Source organism: Mirounga angustirostris, unplaced genomic scaffold (genome assembly GCF_029215605.1).
Source record: "Mirounga angustirostris isolate CCGP_5_RB_7025 unplaced genomic scaffold, mMirAng1.0.hap1 SCAF_11, whole genome shotgun sequence".
NCBI lineage: Eukaryota > Metazoa > Chordata > Mammalia > Carnivora > Phocidae > Mirounga > Mirounga angustirostris.
This window is the reverse complement of record NW_026991719.1, coordinates 62,028,799-62,049,973: the sequence shown is the minus strand read 5'-3', so window position 1 is coordinate 62,049,973 and position 21,175 is coordinate 62,028,799. Positions and strand designations below refer to the sequence as shown.

The 21,175-nt window shown below is 35.4% G+C and overlaps 1 protein-coding gene across 7 annotated transcripts in view; it reads left to right on the top strand.

The window, feature by feature from the left end:
- Window positions 1-21,175, top strand: part of ATRX (ATRX chromatin remodeler) — a 309,326-nt gene that overhangs the window by 77,731 nt on the left and 210,420 nt on the right. For 3 of the 7 annotated variants that reach the window (XM_064574279.1, XM_064574277.1, XM_064574284.1), the window contains 6 exons: window positions 7,704-7,759; window positions 8,872-8,924; window positions 9,899-10,023; window positions 12,693-12,806; window positions 18,922-19,031; window positions 20,874-20,941. In XM_064574279.1, the coding sequence (XP_064430349.1) occupies window positions 7,704-7,759; window positions 8,872-8,924; window positions 9,899-10,023; window positions 12,693-12,806; window positions 18,922-19,031; window positions 20,874-20,941 (526 nt within the window). The remainder of the gene's footprint in view (window positions 1-7,703; window positions 7,760-8,871; window positions 8,925-9,898; window positions 10,024-12,692; window positions 12,807-18,921; window positions 19,032-20,873; window positions 20,942-21,175) is intronic. The other 4 variants (XM_064574281.1, XM_064574278.1, XM_064574283.1 and 1 more) reach the window with 3 other exon arrangements.

The window sequence follows — 21,175 nt, the reverse complement described above, 5'->3', positions numbered from 1 at the left end:
TGAGCCACCCAGGCGCCCCTGAAAATAGGGACAGTTTTATTTCTTTGTTTCGTCTGTGTGCATTTTAATTCTGTTTCTTGCGTCATTATGCTGGGTAGGGGTTTTTGTATTTTCCATTATTATCTTGAAGAAGAATGGTGATGGCAGACATTCACTTGGTGTTTATGATCTTGGTGGTAAAGCATTCAGTCTTTCACCATTAAGTATGATGGTTTCTGTATAAATGGTTTTTGTAAATACTCTACCAAGTTGAGGATATTTCTCTCTATTCCTAATTTTTTGACAGGTTTTTTTTTTTTTAAAAGATTTTATTTATTTGACAGAGAGAGATAGCGAGAGCAGGAACACAAGCAGGGGGAGTGGGAGAGGGAGGAGACTCCCCTCCGGGCAGGGAGCCCGATGTGGGACTCGATCCCAGGACCCTGGGATCATGACCTGAGCCGAAGGCAGGCGCTTAACGACTGAGCCACCCAGGCGCCCCTTTTTGACAGTTTTTTACAGTGACATTTATATTCAGATAATTATAGATTCACATGCAGTTGTAACAACTAATAGAGAGGTCTTACATACACTTTGTCTATTTTTCCCATAATGGAAACATTTTCTAAAACTATAATATATTATTATAGTCAGGTTATTGATATCCACTGATCTAGTTCAAATTTCCTAGATTTTCCTTGTACTTGTGTGGGTTTATTGAGTTTTATACAATTTTATTATTTGGGTTGATTCATATCTCCACCCTTATAGTCATATATCCATCCTCACAGTTTACTCATCCTGCCCTTTCATAATCATGCTTACTTCCTTAGCCTGACTCCTACCCAGGCCTAACAACCTGGCAATCACTAATCTATCCTCCATTTCTAAAATTCTGTCATTTTAAACATGTTACATAAATGGAATCGTATGAATGCATGTATTGGGGATTTGGTTTTTTCACTTAGCATAATTCCCTAGAGATTCATCTGAGTTTTAGCATATACCAGTAGTTATTTCCTTTTTAATTGCAGTGTAGTAGTGTTCCATGGTATGGATATACCACAGTTTGTTTAACCATTCACCTGTTAAGGGACATCTGGGCTGATTCCATATTTGAGCTATTACAAATACAACTGCTGATGAACATTTGTGTGAACTACGTTTTCATTTCTCTGGGATAAATGCCTGGGAGTGCAGTTGGTGGGTCATATGATGGTTGCTTGTTTATTTTAAGATACTCCTAAATTGTAAACTGAGTTCCAGAGGGGCCACACCATTTTATATTCCCAAAGCAATGTATGAGTGACTCAGTTTCTCTGCATCTACACCAGCATTTGGTGTTACCACTATTTCCTTTTTAATTTTATGTATTCTGATAGATACTTAGTGATATCTTGTGGTTTTAATTGGCATTTCCCTAATGACTAATAGTAACACTTTTAACATTGTTTTTTTTTTTTTTTTAAAGATTTTATTTATTTATTTGAGAGAGAGAGAATGAGAGACAGAGAGCATGAGAGGGAGGAGGGTCAGAGGGAGAAGCAGACTCCCTGCCAAGCAGGGAGCCCGATGCGGGACTCGATCCCGGGACTCCAGGATCATGACCTGAGCCGAAGGCAGTCGCTTAACCAACTGAGCCACCCAGGCGCCCCACTTTTAACATTGTAATTGGGATATAATTTGTATAGCATAAAATTCACTCATTTAAAGTATACAATTTAGTAGTTTTTGTATTTCACAGATATGTGTAACCATCACCATAGTTAATTTTATAACCTTTTTATCACGTCAAAAGAAACATTCCCACCCCCTTACTAATAATCTACCAAGCAGCCTCACTAATCTACTTTCTTGGCTTTATGGATTTCTGTATTTTGGACTTTTCTTACGAGTGGCATTGTATAATATGTGGTCCTGTGTGACTGGCTTCTTTCACTTAGTGTAATGTGTTCAAGGTTTATCTGTGTTGTAGCATGTTTTAATACTTCATTCCTTTTTATGGCCAAATAACATTCTTTTTTTTTTTATTTAAAATTATTTATAAAGTGAAGAAACGATAAGACTCATAAACAACTGAAGGGAGAGTTGAGTATACATTTGTGTTGAGAGAGAACAAATCCGAAAATTAAACAGGAGAAACGGGGGTGGGGGTGGGGGGGTGCTCAGGCCCAGCTAGAGCCCCGAGGCAGGTGGGAGGACTGGAAGAACAGCAGCGGGAGATCAGCGTGCACCAAGCCTTTTCAGGTGCCTTTTCAGATGCCCTCTAGACTGAGGGCCCACTGCCTCCCTCCCAAAGATTTGCTACTGTCCTCCACCTTGCACTCAGAGCACCACTCATCCTCAAGACTGTTCTAGACTCTGAGTGTGAATACACACACAAGTATTTGCACACACTTCACGTGTGTCTTAAGTATTTCTTTACAAAGGGCAGTGTTATTTTTTTTTATTATTATTTTTTTTTATTCTTATGTTAATCCCCATACATTACATCATTAGTTCTAGATGAAGTGTTCCATGATTCATTGTTTGTGCATAGCACCCAGTGCTCCATGCAGAACGTACCCTCCTCAATACCCACCACCAGGCTAACCCATCCTCCCACCCCCCTCCCCTCCAGAACCCTCAGTTTGTTTTTCAGAGTCCATCGTCTCTCATGGTTCGTCCACCCCTCCGATTTCCCCCGCTTCATTCTTCCCCTCCCGCTACCTTCTTCTTCTTCTTTTTTTTTTCTTAACATATATTGCATTATTTGTTTCAGAGGTACAGATCTGAGATTCAACAGTCTTGTACAATTCACAGCGCTTACCAGAGCACATACCCTCCCCAGTGTCTATCACCCAGTCACCCCATCCCTCCCACCCCACCCCCCACTCCAGCAACCCTCAGTTTGTTTCCTGCGATTAAGAATTCCTCATATCAGTGAGATCATATGATACATGTCTTTCTCTGTTTGACTTATTTCACTCAACATAATACCCTCCAGTTCCATCCACGTCGTTGCAAATGGCAAGATCTCATTCCTTTGGATGGCTGCATAATATTAAATAACATTCTTTTATATGACATTTGATCTGTTCATGGATACTTGTCTTGTTTATACTTTTTGGCTATTATGAATAATTCTGCTATAAACATTTGTGAACAAGTTTGTGTATGGCAGTGTATTTTCATTTTTCTTGGGTATACACTTAGGAGTAGAATTGCTAGGTTATATGGTAACTATGTTAAATCCTTTGAGGCAGTGCCAAAATGTTTTCCAAAGTGGCTGCACCTTTTTACATTCCTACCAGCAGTGTATGAGGATTCTGATTTCTCTGCATCCATGCCAACAATTATTATCTGACTTTTTGATTTTAGCCTTCGTAGTGCATGTGAAGTAGTGTCTCATTTTGGATTTGATTTTCATTTACCTAATGGCTAATGATACTGAGCATCTTTTTATGTGCTTGTTGGTAATTTGTATGTATTTTCCTTGGAGAATTGTCTATTCAGACCCTTTGCCCAATTTTTAATTGGGTTTTTGTTTTTGTTATTGATTTTTAGCATTCTTTATATCTTCTGAACTTTTTATTATGATAAAATTTATCATTAACCATTTTTAAGTGTGCAGTTCTCTGGCATTAAGTACATTCACATGGTTGTGCAAACATCACTACCACCTATCTCCAGAACTTTTCATCTTCAAATCAAACTCCGCACCCATTAAGGACTAACTTTCCAATCCTCTCTTCCCTAGCCTCTGGCAACCACCATTCTACATTCTGTCTCTATAATCTTGACTATTTTAGGATCCTCATATAAGTGGGAGGGCTAATACAGTTTTTGTCCTCTTGTGTCTGGCTTATTTTACTTAGCATAATGCCTTCAAGGTTCATCAGTGTTGTGGCATGTATCAAAATGTCCTTCCTTTTTAAGGCTGAGTAGCATTCCATTGTGTGTATATGGCATATTTAGTCATTTGTCTGTTAGTGGGAACTTGGATCAGATATATGATTTGCAAATATTTTCTCCCATTTTGTTGGTTGTCTTTCATCTTCTTGATGGTGTCCTTTGAAGCACAAAAGCTTTTAATTTTGATAAAGTATAGTTAGTCTAATTTTCTTTTTATTGCTCATGTTTTTGGTGTCATATCTAAGAATTCATAGTACTAAATCTGAGGTCACAACGATTTACCCCTATATTTTCTTCTAAGAGTTTTATAGTTCTAACTCTTTAGGTCTTTGGTGCATTTGGAATTCTTTTGTGTGTGGTGTGAGGCTCCAAGTTCACTTTTTGCATGTGGATACATAGTTATGTTAACATCATTTGTTGAAAACACTATTTCCCCACTGAATGGTCTTGGCATCCTTATTGAAAATCAATTGGGGGGGGTTGGGAAGAAAACCAGTCAACCGCAGATAGGTGGTTTTATTTCTGGACTTTCAGTCTTTTTTTGACTCATCTATATGTCTATCCTTCTGTCAGTGCTACACTATGTTAATTATAATTGTTTTATAGTAAGTTTTGAAATTGTGAAGTGTGAATCTTCCTATTTTGTTCTTTATTTTGAAGGCTATTTTGGCTATTCCTGTTTAATTCTATACAAATTTTAGAATGAGCTTGTCAGTTTCTAGAAAAAAGTCAGCTGGGATTCTGACAGGGATTGCATTGTATTGGTAGATCAGTTTGGGGACTATTGCCATCTTACTGTTGGATTGTTTTCTTTATTTTCAGGTCATTCATTACAAGTGAATAGAAATACAATTGATTTTTGTATATTGTTCTTGTATTTTTCAATCTTTCTGTACTCTTTTACTAGTTCTAATAGTTTTGTGGTGGATTCCATAGATTTTCTATATATAAGATAATGTCATCTCCAAAGAGAGATAGTTTTACTTCTTTCTTTTCAATCTTGATGCCTTTTATTTCTTTCTCTTGATTACTTGCTCTGGCTAGAATCTTCATTACAATACTGAATAGAAGTGGCAAGAGTGGATTTCCTTTCTTGTTTCTGATCTTAGGAAAGCATTCAGTCTTTCACCATTTAGTATAATGTTAACCTGTGGGTATTTTGTAGATAGTTGAGGATATTCCATTTTTTTAGGGTCTTTTAAAATAGATTTTACTTTTTAGAGCTGTTTTATTTAATTGTTTTCCTAAGATTTTATTTATTTATTTAAGAGAGAGAATGAGAGAGCGAGAGAGAGAGAGAGAGAGAGAGAGAGAGAGAGAGAGAAAGAGAATGCATGAACCAGGGGCAGGGCAGAGAATCAGACTTCCTGCTGAGAAGGGAGCCCAATGCGGGACTTGATCCCAGGACTCTGGGATCATGACTTGAGCCGAAGGCAGACGGTTAACCAAGTGAGCCACCCAGGCACCCTGGAGCAGTTTTAGGTTCACAGTGTTTATAAGCATCTGTGTGCAGGTTTTTGAGTGGATTTAGTTTTCATCTTATTTGGATAATTATCAAGGAGTGTGATTGCTGGATCATATGGTAAGAGGATCGTTAATTTTGTAAGAAACTGCCCAGGGGCGCCTGGGTGGCTCAGTCATTAAGCGTCTACCTTCGGCTCAGGTCATGATCCCAGGGTCCTGGGATCGAGCCCCTCATTGGGCTCCCTGCTCAGCAGGAAGCCTGCTTCTCCCTCTCCCACTCTCCCTGCTTGTGTTCTCTCTCTCACTGTCTCTCTCTCTCTGTCAAAAAATAAATAAAATCTTAAAAAAAAAAAGAAAGAAACTGCCCAAATGTCTTCCAAAGTGGTTGTACCGTTTTCCATTCCCAACAGCAATTGAATGAGACTTCTTTCTGTTGCTTCACATCTTCACCAGCATTTGGTGGTGTCAGTGTTCTGCATTTATCCATTGATTGCGTAGTATTATCTGATTGTTTTAATTTCCAGTTGTATCATGACATATGATGTGGAGCATTTTTTCATATGCTTATTTGTCACCTGTGTATCTTTGGTAAGATATTTTCAGATCTTTTGCCCATTTTTTTCTTTTTTTTAATTTAATTTTTATTTTTTTAAGGATCTTATTTATTTGATGGAGAGAGACACAGTGAGAGAGGGAACACAAGCAGGGGGAGTGGGAGAAGGAGAAGCAGGCTTCCCACCAAGCAGGGAACCTGACATGGGGCTCGATCCCAGGACCCTGGGACCTTGACCTGAGCCAAAGGCAGAGGCTTAATGACTGAACCACCTAGGCGCCCCTTTTTACCCATTTCTAATCATGTTGTTTATTATTATTGAGTTATTTGTATCTTTTATTTTTATTATTATTATTTTTAAATATTTTATTTATTTATTTGACAGAGAGAGCACAAGTAGGGGAGCAGCAGGCAGAGGGAGAAGGAGAAGCAGTCTCCTCATGCAGGGTTTGATCCCAGGACTCTGGGACCATGACCTGAGCCGAAGGCAGATGTTTAAGTGACTGAGCCACCCAGGTGCCCCCTTTGTATCTTTTAGATAATAGTCCTTTATCAGATAGGTCTTTAGGCAGATATTTTCTCCCAGTCTGTGGGAGAAAGACTTGTCTTCTGTTGAAGTTTGCTAGTATTTTGTTGAGGAGTATTCTGTCTATATTTGTGATAGTGTTCTGTAGATTTCTCATTTTTTGGTACCTTTACTGGTTTTGGTATGATACTGGTCTCATAAACATTAATTAGGAAGTATCCCTACTTTTTATATTGGAAGAGTTTGTGAAGACGTTTTTGAATGTGTGGTACATTTCAGTGGTGAAGCCTTCTAGACCTTTGCTTTTTTTTTTTGTGGGTAGTTTTTTGATTACTAATTCAGTCTCTTCAGTTATAGGTCTATCACATTGTATATATTTTTTTTAGCCAGTTTTGTTAGTTTGTGTGTGTTTAGGAATTTGTCCATATTTTGTTATCTAATATTTTGGCATACAGTTGTTCATAGTATTCCTTTATAATCTGTTTATTTCTTTAAGGTAGGTAGTAATGTCCCCTTCTTAATTTCTGATTCTGGTAATTTGAGTTTTGCTCTTTTTTTCTTGGTCAGTCTAGCTTAAGGTTGGTCAATTTCATTCATCTTTCCAAAGAACTTTTGGTTTCAGTGATTTTTCTTTATTTTTCTATTCTGTTTCATTAAATTTAGCTCTAATCTTTATTTTTTCTTTCCCTCTGCTTTCTTTAGGTTTAGTTTGCTGTTATTTTTCCAGTGTCTTAGGTGAAGGGAAATAAAATTTATTAATAGTATGATTGTATTGTTAGTAAAAGATGGAGGTTAAATTTTCTTTTAGGAGAAAATACCTTAGAAAATTTCAGTAGGAAATGTTTTGATACCAAAATGCTATTTTTAGAAACTTAGTGCTTTTATTTATTTTTATTTATTTATTTTTAAGGATTTTATTTGTCAGAGAGCACAAGCACGGGGGAGTGGCAGGCAGAGGGAGAAGCAGGCTTCTCGCTGAGCAAGGAGCCCGATGCTGGACTCGTTCTCAGGACCCTGGGATCATGACCTGAGCTGAAGGCAGATGCTTAACCGACTGAGCCACCCAGGCATCCCTAGAAACTTAGTGCTTTTGAAAAAGGGGTTAGTGTGTCAAGGGAGTGATTCTAGTGAGAAAATTCTTCTAGGAATATTTTAATGTGAGTAATGTATTACCAGTACTGTTGTACTTCATAGACTGAAAAATGGGTTCATGGAGTTGTAGTTTTGGTGTTCTGTCTGATAATGCTTTGAAGAGATAGATAAAGTTTTTATTTCTTCTCTTTTAAGAAAAAGTCAGTGGTTCTGGAAATAACTCAGATATGATGGAAAACAGCAAGGAAGAGGTAAGACTAATTTGAAGCATTTAAAAGATACTTATTAATTGCTAATAACCAACTAGAGTATATGTTATCAGATTGCTTCTGTTTTTTTTTTTTTTAAAGATTTATTTATTTATTTTAGAGCAAGCATAGTGGGGAGGGGCAGAGGGAGAGAGAAACTCAAGCAGACTCCACACTAAGCATGGAACCCAACACGGGGCTTGATCTCATGACCCTGAAATCATGACCTGAGCTGAAACCAGGAGTTGGACACTCAACCGACTGCGCCACCCAGGCACCCCAGATTGCTTCTCTTTAATACATGCATGTGTTTAAGTTTACTGTTACATATTATGATACTTCATTTTGGGTAGTTGTTTATTTTTAGAAGGTGTTCATTGTTTTTATTACTGTGTGGTTCACTTTAGCAATATACCTAAAGCCAGACAACTGAAGGTTTGCTAACAGATAGGTAGTTGAACATTATTATATTGCAATAGTAGTGCTCAAGGTGGTTGTTATGGGCATGACTCCATGGTTCTGACATCTCTCAAAACTGGATATTTAGAGTATCTTAAGCATTATTATAGGAACCCATCCTGATATCCTTCACTCATGATACCCAAGCCTATGCTATAGTTTTGGGATTCTTTCCATCTAGTATAGAAATTTCAATCCAAAAAATATATTGATTATATTGGCAAAATGAGGATAAATTTAGTATCTCAAAGCAAATTGTAGAAGGTACTTTGTGCCATATGTTAGGATAGAGAAAATGACACATTTTTTAGATCCTCAAAACTCCCTACATCCACTGGGATCTGATTACTTCTGTACCTTTGTTTCGTCTTTGTTGACTTGGGTCAAGATCATGATAGAGTAGTGCATCCTCACCTACACCACACAATTCAGTAGAAATAATTTAATTAAAAAAAAACAGGAAATTAATCTTAAATCAAGGAAGCCTGAGAATAAATGCAAATTAGTTTTTGAAGTTCCTTTTAAAAAATATTTTAGACATAAAAGTAATATCCCATTATTTTACTGTATCAGAGATCTTGGTATAGGGAAATAGTTAATTTTAGGGATGTTCCTTGAAAGTTGTATTCACTTTTTTGTTTATTTCTCACATTTAGGGAGCTAGCTCTTCAGAAAAATCCAGATCATCAGGATCATCACGATCAAAAAGGTTGGTTGATATTGAAGGGAAAACATTTTCAGATTATTTTCTTTTTCTAAGAATAATAATCTTTTCTAAACTTCAGGCACCCTTGTTCTAAGTGAATAAACTGTTTTATACAAACATACACATTAAAAACTGGACAGTATAGTATAATGAATTCTCTTGTATCCATCAATTAATTTCAACAATTATTGAATTTTACTGGAATTTTCCAAGAAGGATTTATTATGCCTTAGTGGCCCTTGCAATATATAGATCATTTCTTTTAGATCATATATGTGCTCAAAAAAAGGACAGAAGGAAAATGAAATGAATGCCTCATGAAGCAATACAGGTTTTTTAGGATTATATCAAATTGTCCAGAATGATGGGGAGGGGTAGCCGTTATACTTATGAGGAAGTTATAATGAGATCAAAAAGTGGTAAAAATACTTTTCTGTGTTAAATTGTCAAAACGAATTGTACATACAAGGACTGAAACTACTTCTAATCATACTGTAAGGCGTAATAGAGAGTATAGATTTTATTAGAAGTTTGCAGTTATTGGGCATTTGTGTGTGTGTGTGTTAAGAAGGCTGCACGCCCAACATGGGGCTTGAACTCACAGCCTGAGATCAAGAGTCAGATGCTTTATCGACTGAGCCAGCCAGGTGCCCTGGGCATTTGTTGTTTCTTACCAGTGGGAATGTCTCTTAATAAACACAGTTTATTTTAACTTATTCTCTAAAGTGGTGATTCTTAAAGAGGAGATCCCTTTATGATCCACCCCCGGTAGCTTTTTCAGAGTGAACATATCCTGGTCCTACCCCAGACCTACTGAATCATAATTTTCAGTAATACGGTACAGAGATGTGTGCTTTCGTAGGTGAATCTGATGTGTATCTCTGGTTAAGAGCCACCGTTCAATCTAAACATGTTCTTTGGTTATTATTCCAATTGTCAGAAATGTCCATAATTCTATGGACTTAATTCTTTCATAGGAAACCTTCAATTGTAACAAAGTATGTTGAATCTGATGATGAAAAACCTTTGGATGAAACTGTAAATGAAGATGCTTCTAATGAAAATTCAGAAAATGATATTACTATGCAAAGCTTGCCAAAAGGTAATGTGTATTAATTTTTCATATGAAGTTAAAGTTGAAATGTATTTTTAAATGTCATTATAAAATTGGAACTTGATTACTGTTAGCTGTGTGTAAAGGCACAAAACTAGCATTATAATAGTGGTTGTCTGGAAATGTATTAGAATGGTAATGAAAATGTGTGTTACTGAGGTTGAAAACAGAATATTTGCAGTCAGCTTTGAAAAAGAACAAAACCTATTTTCTCTTTCTATTGGGTTTTAGAAAAGGGATTTTAGTTTGTAAATTGTATTTGAATGTGGAAGTTAGTTTAAACGTTTATATGAAGTTTTGGTTCAGCAAATTTAAACATGCTTGCTTTATAGGAAAACATATGAATATTCTTAAAACTTTAAAAAACATTTAAAAATCTGGTTAATCTTACTGCATTCTTAAGTTCTCTAAGACTAAAAGCTGAAGTTAATTATCAAAGATAGATTTAGATGTATTTCTTGTAATTATCTCTTTAAAACGCCTTGTCACATGCCTTTCAACTGTTGCAGTTCTAACCTTAAAACCTCATTAATTAGATTGGGGGAGAAAAGCCAAATGAAAATCTTGGACATTTCATAGTCCAAGTCTGAGAGCAGTATGATTATATGATAAGAGTAATGACAAAGGTCTTGGTAATTTCATGGTGTTTCAGAGTCAAGAGTTTAGATTTTTTCTTTATTAATAATATGTGGAAGTATCTTAGCAGATTTTTCAAATTTATCCTCACAGATCATTTATAGCAGTGTTTACTAAACTTTGTTCTCTGTCTACATTTATATTTTTGTGAAACATTTTTTGATTATGGAAGTTTAAAAAAATGGTGGGAAGGAGCCTAAGACATTGCTTGACTAGGACAAATTAGGAGTTACAGTAGGTGAAATATGAAATGAGGAAAAGGAATGAATGAGAGAAAGCAGAAAGAAGGAAAATTGATGGGCCTACCATTTACTTGGCTTTGCAAATCATCTGTGACTATTTTATGTAATGGTTGGTGGCCGAGGGCAGAAACAACTCCTGAGGGAGTGTGAGTCCCATAGGCAGTGACTCACTTTAGATTGTAACATTCTCAGTGGTTGTCACTGGGAGTCCTTATGATGGTCACTGGGTGAGCTAAGAAATAGGAATTCAAATCTTTCTTTTAATGATACTGTGGAAAAAAGTTAGTATGGGATGTTTCTAACCTGAATTAATCATAATTCTCTCCCACCAAACCAAAAATAGACCCATTTCATAAGGTAGAATTTGGGTGATGATGATTATTATTATAATACTATATTGAGTATATATAGGTACCAGACTCTTACAGAACTAACTCATTTAATCCTCAAACCAATACTGTAAGGTAGTTACTGTTTCTACTTGTAGAAATAAAGGAACAAATTCAGAGCTCGAGGAACTTCTTCAGGCTTTAAATTGAGAAACTTAGGTCTGCTTGAACCCAAAGCTAGTGAGTGCTTTCTCCACTCTACTGCTTTCCTTCCATTTAGAGAAGAATCTTCAGAAATAATTTTGTTTTTTCATTAATTATAAATCTTGAGCTTTTTTCAAATGCTTTGGCTTCTCTGAGGGTATATATGTGAAATGGTTGCTGTAAACAAAGTTTTTTTTGTGTGTAGATTATTTAAATTTGCCAGTTTGTAAAAACTCAATCCTCTATGCCTGCTTTCCCCTCCTTTTTTTTCAGAGACTCAGAAATACATATAACTAGATGCTATACTTTGCCAAAATCTGCTTGCTGAATAACATAGGCCCATGTTTCAGGGAGACCGTCCCTGACAACTTACCAGGTTTTACTTTCTTAAATGTTGCCAATAATGCCCAATTACTAAGCCCAGCAACATAGGTAAATGTGAGACCTGGGACCCTTTTTACTATGCTCCTGCTTTATTTGCTCTTGAGAGATTATAATGAAAACTTAAATTAACAACCTGTCTTCTCAGTTCACATGTTCTTTAAGAAAGTACATTCTTTCTAAAATATTTCCATAGAGACCAATAATCGATCTCATTCTACAGTTTATTGTTAGAGCAGTTGAACTTAAATATCTTAAGGGAATCTTCTGTTTTAAGACTCTTTAAGGACTTTTCAGGGTGCTAAATGTTTGACACACTAGTTGGGAAATGCCTCAGAATAGGTATAGCAGTAATAGCAGAATTAACTTCTCACATTGCCTCCCACTGTCCTCCCCCAAAACAATATAAAAAAACCTTACAAATTTTTTCTGAGTTTGTGATTTGGATTATGAGAAGAATAGGATGTCTTCTTAAAATTTTCCTTCTGGTCCTTCTATTTTATAAACTTTATTCGAGCTTAGCATGGGTGTTTATACTCAAAACAGTTTTTGTGATAGGCAGTATAAAAATTCAGAACTGGGCTGAGGCTTTCTACTTTATTCACACATTTCTGTTATAATCAGTTCGTAATACCCGCACCCTACTTTTATTAATTATATTCCAACAAGTAATCTTACTGCTGACACCTGGCCCTTTTACTATTTCCCTGTTTTATTTACTCTTGAAGAGGTCCTTATACAAGTATTGAAAGCTTGAAAGAAACAAAATTATGTACCAGCAATGTTGGCTTTATCTGAACTGAAGTCTTGTACTTCATTTGCACATTTAATATGTGTAATGGTTTTTTAAATGAAATCATTCTAGGTACAGTGATTGTACAACCAGAGCCAGTGCTGAATGAAGACAAAGATGATTTTAAAGGGCCTGAATTTAGAAGCAGAAGTAAAATGAAAACTGAAAATCTCAAAAAACGCGGAGGTAAATACAAGTGAAAATGAAAACATGAGTTTAAATTGCTGTTTATGACCATATTGGAAAATCTGATGTGCTTATTAAAAATACCTCCACTTTTCTGCCCATTGTTTATTAAAAGCACTACTTAAAAATAACTTCTGTTTCTCTCTGAGCTCTGAAGCAGAAAAGGTTAAACATTTATCAAAATACCTTTGCCTTCAGTGGCTATAAAGTTATTTCAAGAAGCTTAGCATTCCCTTCTTGAATATTAGTTCTGTAATGCCTATATGCCAAAATACCATGTGTTCCCTCTCACCCCGAAAGAATTTCAGATTTGGACAAAACCTTGCCTGTGGCCTTGGGTAGCTTTATATATATATAATGTATTGTATCACAGAGTTACCTGTGCCTTAGTATTATTTGGGGTGCTTGTTAAAAATGCAAGTCCCTTAACTCCACTAACAAATTAGAATTTCTGGGGATGATGTCAAGAATGAGCCCCATTTTGTTCTTTTGTATATTAAAGTTGGAGATCTACTGCTGTAAGGATAATAATGTAGAGATGAGTAGGAAGGAGAAGGGAGCTAGAGCTAGTAACCTTCCTTCCACCTGTCTGAGCCGTCTCTTCCTTTGTCTGTCTACCCCCACTTATACACACACCATGTTGGCTAATCATCTGTAAAAAGTTAGCATAAGGAGGATTCATTTAGAAATTTATGACAATGGAGTATGTTTCCCATTTGCTTGTGTGTGATTTTTAAATAGTGCCTGTATATTTTTTGGGCAGATTTACAGAGCCATAATCCATGACCATAAAGGGAACGAATCTCTAAAAAATAGAACAAGACACCAAATATCCAAGTAGAAGTGTGATGGAAGCATGTCTGTTTAATATTTATGTTACTTGTGAAATTATAGCATAGTACTTAATATTGATGAAATTTGTGCCGATTTTTATTTCAGTGCTATATGATTATCTTGATGGAATTAGTAAAATATATCTGTATTTGTTATATATATTTTCGGATTAAATAACTCATTAGGTTGTTGGAGAAAATCAAAGAAATGCTGTTTAGTCTGTTGTCCACAAGGGGGTGATCTGCTCCTTTCAAGCATACGGAAGATTTATGGAGAATGTAGTTCATAGTGGGGTAACTGCCATTGCAGCAACAGAGCTCACCAAAGCTGAATAGTTTTCTTAAAACAAGAGAATCAGCAAGTAGAAGGTGACCGTAGGGATCAGTAGCAAGAGTCTGGAGAACAGATAACTAAGTGTACTGCATTGTATCAAAATTAATATCTAAATGGTGTCTTTGGGGAGGGACTCTGGTGCAGTCAGTGTCTAGAATGTGTATAAGGGCCAAAAGGAGAATGAAAAAGAACTACAGTTGTTGGGGAATGTGTTCTTAGTGCCACTTCACTATGCTGCTGGTATTTGGTCTGAGCTGATATATTTGGAACATTTTATTGAGTGTTCTGTGTAAGAATGTTTATATTATGCTTAATGAAATATGTATGTTTATAGCCATATAATAGCACCTAAATCTCTCATGGTAATTTTTGTCTTAATGATTTGCTACATCTTTAAACTGTCAGAAATCACACAGGAAATTTAACTGTTTACTTATATATGCATGTATGAATAAACTAGTGATCTGAGGTACTGAATTGCTAGTTAATAATCAAACTTCCTGGGAAAGTTAGTTCTATAATTGAAGCCTAGTTTAGGAAACTATCAAGAAGGTAAACTGTGTATAAAGTAATCTTACATTGATTTGAAACAAAATTAAAGATACCACCATTTCAGGAGCCACTTTAAAAAACACCATAGCCTATTGACAACCTTTTCCCCAGTTTGTTAGAAAGTATACTTTACACCTAATTTTTCTATCTGGCACAATAATTTTATTTTAAATTCCAGTATAGTTAGCATACTGTGTTAATATTAGTTTTAAGTGTACAATATAGTGATTCAACAATTCCATACATCACACAGTGCTTATCATGACAAGTGTACTTCTTAATCTCCATTGCTTGTTTTACCCATCCCCATACCCACCTCCCCTCTGGTAACCATCAGTTTTGTTCGCTATAGTTAAGAGTCTGTTTCTTGGTTTATCTCTGTCTCTTTTTTTCTTTTGCTTGTTTTTTTGTCCCTTAAATTCCACATATGAGTGAAATTACATGGTATTTGTTTTTCTCTGACTTATTTTCCTTAGCATTATACTCTGTAGTTCTAGTCGTGTCGTTGCAAATGGCGAGATTTCATTCTTTTTTATGGCTGAATAATATTCCATTGTGTATATATACCATATCTTCTTTATCCATTCATCTATCAATGGATACTTGGGCTGTTTACATAATTTGGCTATTGTAAATAATGCTTCTATAAATATGTGCATGTGTCCCTTTGAATTAGTGTTTTTGTATTTTGGGGATAAATACCCAGTAGTACAATTACTGGATCCTAGGATAGTTCTATTTTTAACTTTTTGAGGAACTTCCATATTATTTTCCAGAGTGGCTGCACCAGTTGACATTCCCACCAACAGTGCAAGAGGGTTCCTTTTTCTCCACATCTTTGTCAATACTTGTTTTTCTTGTGTTTTTGATTTTAGCCTAATTCTGACAGGTGTGAGGTGATATCTCATTGTATTTATAATTTGCATTTCCCTGATAATGAGTGATGTTGAGCATCTTTTCATGTGTCTGTTGGCCACTTGGATGTCTTCTATGGAGAAATGTCTGCCCATTTTTTAATTGGATTATTCATTTTTTGGGTGTTGGGTTTTATAAGTTCGTTATATATTTTGAATACAACCCTTTATCAGATGTCATTTGCAAATATCTTCTCCCATTCTGTAGGTTACCTTTTAGTTTTGTTGATTGTTTCCTTCACTGTGCAGAAGCCTTTTATTTTGATGTAGTCCCAAGAGTTTATTTTTCTTTTATTTCCCTTGCCTCAAGAGACATATCTAGAAAAGTGTTGTGATGGCTGATGTCAGGGACATTACTGCCTGTGCTTTCTTCTAGGATTTTTTAAAAATTTAAATTCAGTTAACCAACATATAGTACACCCTTAGCTTTTGATGTAATGTTCTGTGATTCATTAGTTGTGTTTAACACCCAGTTAGGATTTTTTTTTATTAAAGGTTTTATTTATAAGTAATCTCTACACCCAGCATGGGGCTCAACCTCACAACCTTGAGATTGTGAGTTGCATGTTCCACTGATGGAGCCAACCAGGTGTCCCTCTTCTAAGATTTTTATAGTTTCAGGTCTCACATTTAGGTGTCTAATCCATTTTGAGTTTTATTTTTGTGTGTGGTGAAAGAAAGTGGTCTAGTTTCATTCTTTTGCATGTAGCTATCAAGTTTTCCCAACACCGTTTGTTGAAGAGACTGTCTTTTTCCCACTGGATAGTCTTTTCTTGCTTTGTCAAAGGTTGACCATATAATTATGGGCTTATTTCTGGGTTTTCTATTCTGTTCCATTGATGTGTATGTCTATTTTTGTACCAGTACCATACTGTTTTGATTACTACAGCTTTGCAAATAATTTAAGTCTGGAATTGTAATACCTTCAGCTTTGCTTTTCATTTTCAAGGTTGCTTTCGCTATTTGGGGTCTTTTGTAGTTCCATGCAAATTTTAGGATTGTTTGTTCTAGCTCTGTGAAAAATGCTATACCATGGTATTTTGATAGGGATTGCATTAAATGTGTAGATTGCCTTGAGTAATTTTAGACATTTTAACAATATTTGTTCTTCCAATCCATTAGCATGGAATGTCTCCATTTCTTTGTGTCATCTTCAGTTTTTATCGTTAATGTTTCACAGAAATTTGTTCTTTTTAAATCTATTAAAATGTGTTGAACTCAGAAATGAAAATGCTTCTTTTCCATTTATACACTGTATTATGATCATTAAGATATTTCATAGCTAAAAATAAAAATGTAAAGGATATACATGTAGAAACAAGTACATAAAGTAATATTTCACCATTATTCAGTATTGGCTTTACATCTCACTTAAATAAAATAATTGGTTCAGTTTTACTCCTCCATTTCCTCCTCCTCCTACCCCTCTAATGATTATTTTGAAGTTTCTGTGCATGTGTGTGTGTATTATTTTCATATATGTTTTTATATTTTTCCTATACATGTTTTTTCATAAAGCATTTATTTTTCACTTAAAATATATAAAGTGGTATCCTGTGTATATCCTTTTGCAACATTTCACATTCAGCATTGCTTTTGAAGTGTGTCCATCTCAGTGAATGTACATCTAGTTTTTTATTTTCCACTGCTCTATAGAATTTTGTTATATGAATAAACCACTGTCCATTTCCCAAATGGAAGTTATTTCCAAGTTTTTGTTTTCAGAGTTTTCTGATTTCCTACTTAGTGCTGCAATGAATATCGTATATACGATTCTTTGTGCACATGTGGGAGAAATTCTCCAAAGGATCACCTAGTTTTGTTTAATTTTTTTTAAGATTTATTTTATTTATTTATTAGAGAGCACAAGAGGGGGTACGGTCAGAGGGAGAAGCAGACTCCCTGCCAAGCAGGGAGCCTGATACGGGACTTGATTCCGGGACTCTGGGATCATGACCTGAGCTAAAGGCAGTCGCTTAACCAACTGAGCCACGCAGGTGCCCTAGTTTTGTTTAATTTTTGAGTGATATATGTGCAAAAGCATATAGAAGATGCTTAATATTTATTATGTTAACATTGGATGAGCATTCATATTCTAGCTTTTATTAGTATATCTTAATGCAATCATTATTTGAAATGAAGCACACCATGTATTTGTTTCTGTTAAAACAAATACAGAATATATGAGTACTTGAGATCAATCACTAATGTAGGACAGTATGATATAAAATATTAGCAACTTATATAGTGAGTCTTCAAATTCTCTACATTGTCTGGAAAAGTATGATGGCACCCTTAAAATTGGGTTAAACTTTTTTAACTTCTGTGAATAAGAATATTTGTGATAATATTTGGGTTCATGGTGATTTGGATCTATAAAGAGTAAGAAAAAAACAAAATAGAAAATTGAGAGGTGGGAAATGTGTGTATTGTTTTGTCTTTATTTAGAGATATAGTTTATTCTTTTAGTTATCTCCTTTTTATTTGTGAATGCAGGCATTTTCATTGGCCTGTTTGGAATCATAATCTGTCATCTTATATCAAGATCTTGGTTGCACATCGGAATCATCTGTAAAACTAAAAAAAAAATGTCTAGGAGATTCTCATTCAGTGGTTTAGGGGTGGGAATGGCAGCCTCTGATTTTAAAAAGTTTCTTCAGATGATTCTGATGTCAGCTCAGATTGTAAAGCACTGCTGTAAGCAGAACTAAGGATGAGATTGAGGCAGCAGAGGTTTCCTTTTTGTTGCATTGGGTTATCTTCAGCCTGTTTTCCTGCAAACACTGTGGAGTGGGGCTCTTCCTTCCCCCTCCTCCGAGTCATTCTCAGGTTTTGCTGCCAAGATAGATAGATATACCTGCAAGTCTTATTTGTCCTTAATTGGAAATAGTAGTGCTGATATGGAGTAGATAGTGAAATAGAAGACAGGTTAATGGGGATTATGGATAGTATTGAAGTAAATCTGAGGTAAGAAATTGGTAATTTAAAATTATCAGGTTTTCACATACTATATTGGAAGAGTCTGTGCAGACATTTTCATTTTGAGGATAAAAAATTAATGGCGTTCCTAACTTTTAAGTATAAGGATGCAAAAGACTGTTCCACATATGTCACTTGCTTCCCCATTCTTTAAGAACTGATAATTTATTTGCAAACAATAGCAAAATGAAAACGAGCTCTTGACCCCTATTTTTAGAACTTCTCTTATGGAGTCTCTTCATGTTTTATCCAGTTGTTGTGAGAAATAGGGTTTGCATCTGTAAAAGGAAACAGATTAGGATTTGTAGTTCTGGCATTTGCCAAGGTTGTCATGTTTTTAGTAAGTCCATAAAATTGTTAGCCTTTTGTGTCCAAAATGTCACTTTTCTAAGAATTATGAAGTATTTAATTTATAATATGAAAATTGTAAAATGCTGACTAAAGTAAATATCTTTTCTTACGTGTGTGTGTATGTCTGAATAATGGTCACTCCTTTCTCCTAGAAGATGGGCTTCATGGGATTGTGAGCTGCACAGCTTGTGGACAACAGGTCAATCATTTTCAAAAAGATTCCATTTACAGACATCCTTCACTGCAAGTACTTATTTGTAAGGTATGTAATGGTCTTTTTATAATTCATTCTAGAAATATTTAAATGTTTACTGTGTGTTAGACATTTGGTTTACAGTGTCAGACTTTTGGTGCATAGTGATGAAGAAGATGGACGTGGTCTCTTGTCTTTGGAGGGCTTATATTGTAACGGGGAGGACAGCTATTAAAAAAAGGCCAGTAAGTGCCATGATAGGGGAAGTACTGTGTACTGTGGGAACACACAGGAAGCCTGTGTACTTTGGAGTTAGGTAGGGGGGCTTTATAATGGAGATGATATAAGCTGGTATCTGAGCTATAAATAGGAATTAGCCTGGTGAAGTGGGATTGGCTCAGCATATTCTAAGCAGAGGCAACATGGTATTCAGAGGCTGGTAAGTGAAGCAGAGCATGGTGTGTTGGCAAATCTGAAGAGTTTACATGTGTGCAGATGTATATGTTTTATAACCTTCCATCTTATGTATTCTAATTACCCAAATCTAAACTCTCCACGTGGGGCAGGGTTTTGACATTAAGTTGGTGATGATAGAATTAAAAATGCTTTATATGTGTTGAAGATAGTTTTAACAGTCTGTGTATACTCTTTTATTAGTAATACCTTGGAGTTAATTTTAAATATAATATCAAGGTTATGATTTCCCTAACTCATTAATGCTAAGATTAATTCTGGGTTAGTTTGTTCCCCAACAAAATGCCTCCTTGAAGTGCAGGGGCAGACTAGATTTTCCTCAGAGTTCCACTTCTAGGCCTTTTTTTTTTTTAAGATTTTATTTATTTATTTGAGAGAGAGAGCACAATCGAGGAGGAGGATCAGAGAGAGAGAGGAAGAGGGAGAGGCAGACTCCCCACTGAGCAGAGAGCCAGATGTGGGGCTTGATCCCAGGACCCTGAGATCACGACCTGAGCTGAAAGTAGACGCTTAACTGACTGAGACACCCAGGTGCCCCTTTAGGTCTTTTATTGTGTGAGTTTTTGATACAGATCTACTTAAGTGGACTAAATTTACTTTTTCTTTTAGCAATTTGTGTCCCTTCATTCCTTGAATTCAGTTCAACCGGGAGCCTATTTAGGGGGACATGTTGTAGCTTCTAGTTTTAAAATGGGATAGCTGAATTTCATATTGCTGGATTTGTAATGTGCATTTCCTTTCTCTTTTCTAATATATGTAATTGGTTTTTTTCAAGGGCTGGCCTGTTGAGCCTAGCCCATTTTGGTAATCAGTACTTTTCATCACTGGGCATAAAACCTTCCCTTTCTCCAGGCTTAATGAAAATGAATTTAGAGTCATTCAGACTTGGATTTGAATACCTACTTTGCCTGTTACCTAATTGTATGGCTTGAGGAGATTTACTTACGTATTAGCCTTTTCTCTCAAATTGGATGTAATACTTCCTATCTTGCATAATGTTTTGAGATTTAAAGAGAATGTAGCTTAATGTAGGATAATGTTGCTTAGCTGTACACATAGCAGCTGTTTATATATGAAGGCTATTAAATACATTAAGTAGCAGCAACATCTAATACATCTTTATGTAGAGATTTAGTAGCTCATTGTATGAAATTAGAAACTTGCTTTACCAAAATCTTTTATAAACTTTATATAAGGAATAGTGGTACTTGATGATAGGAAAATCTATTTCAAGGAATTAATTTATTGAGGTATTTCTATGTCTGGAAAATACTAGTATTGGGTAGTGCAGTGGTTTTGCTTTGATTCTGTAAAACACACACAACACACACACATTCCCTTTACTTTTTTTTAATGACTTAAAAATAAACTTTTTGTCCTTTATGAATGTTATCCATTTTGAATATAAAATTTCCCCTTCCCCTTTTCTTTTAATAGAATTGCTTTAAATATTACATGAGTGATGATATTAGCCGTGACTCTGATGGAATGGATGAACAATGTAGGTAGGTAATAAATCAAGATGAACTAACATTCTGTATTGTCTACTTTTTTGGGGGAAATTCTTACATAGTATGTTATTAGATCCATTTTTTTTTGTAGTATCATCATTGATCTCTTTAATGGAAGGTTACCCTTTTCCATAAAACCTTAGGTTTATGTCTGTTTTAAGTTTCTAGTAAAGAATAAGCAGATGACCCAAATTATTAAAATTCCTGGCAGGAAAATTTAAATTGCTT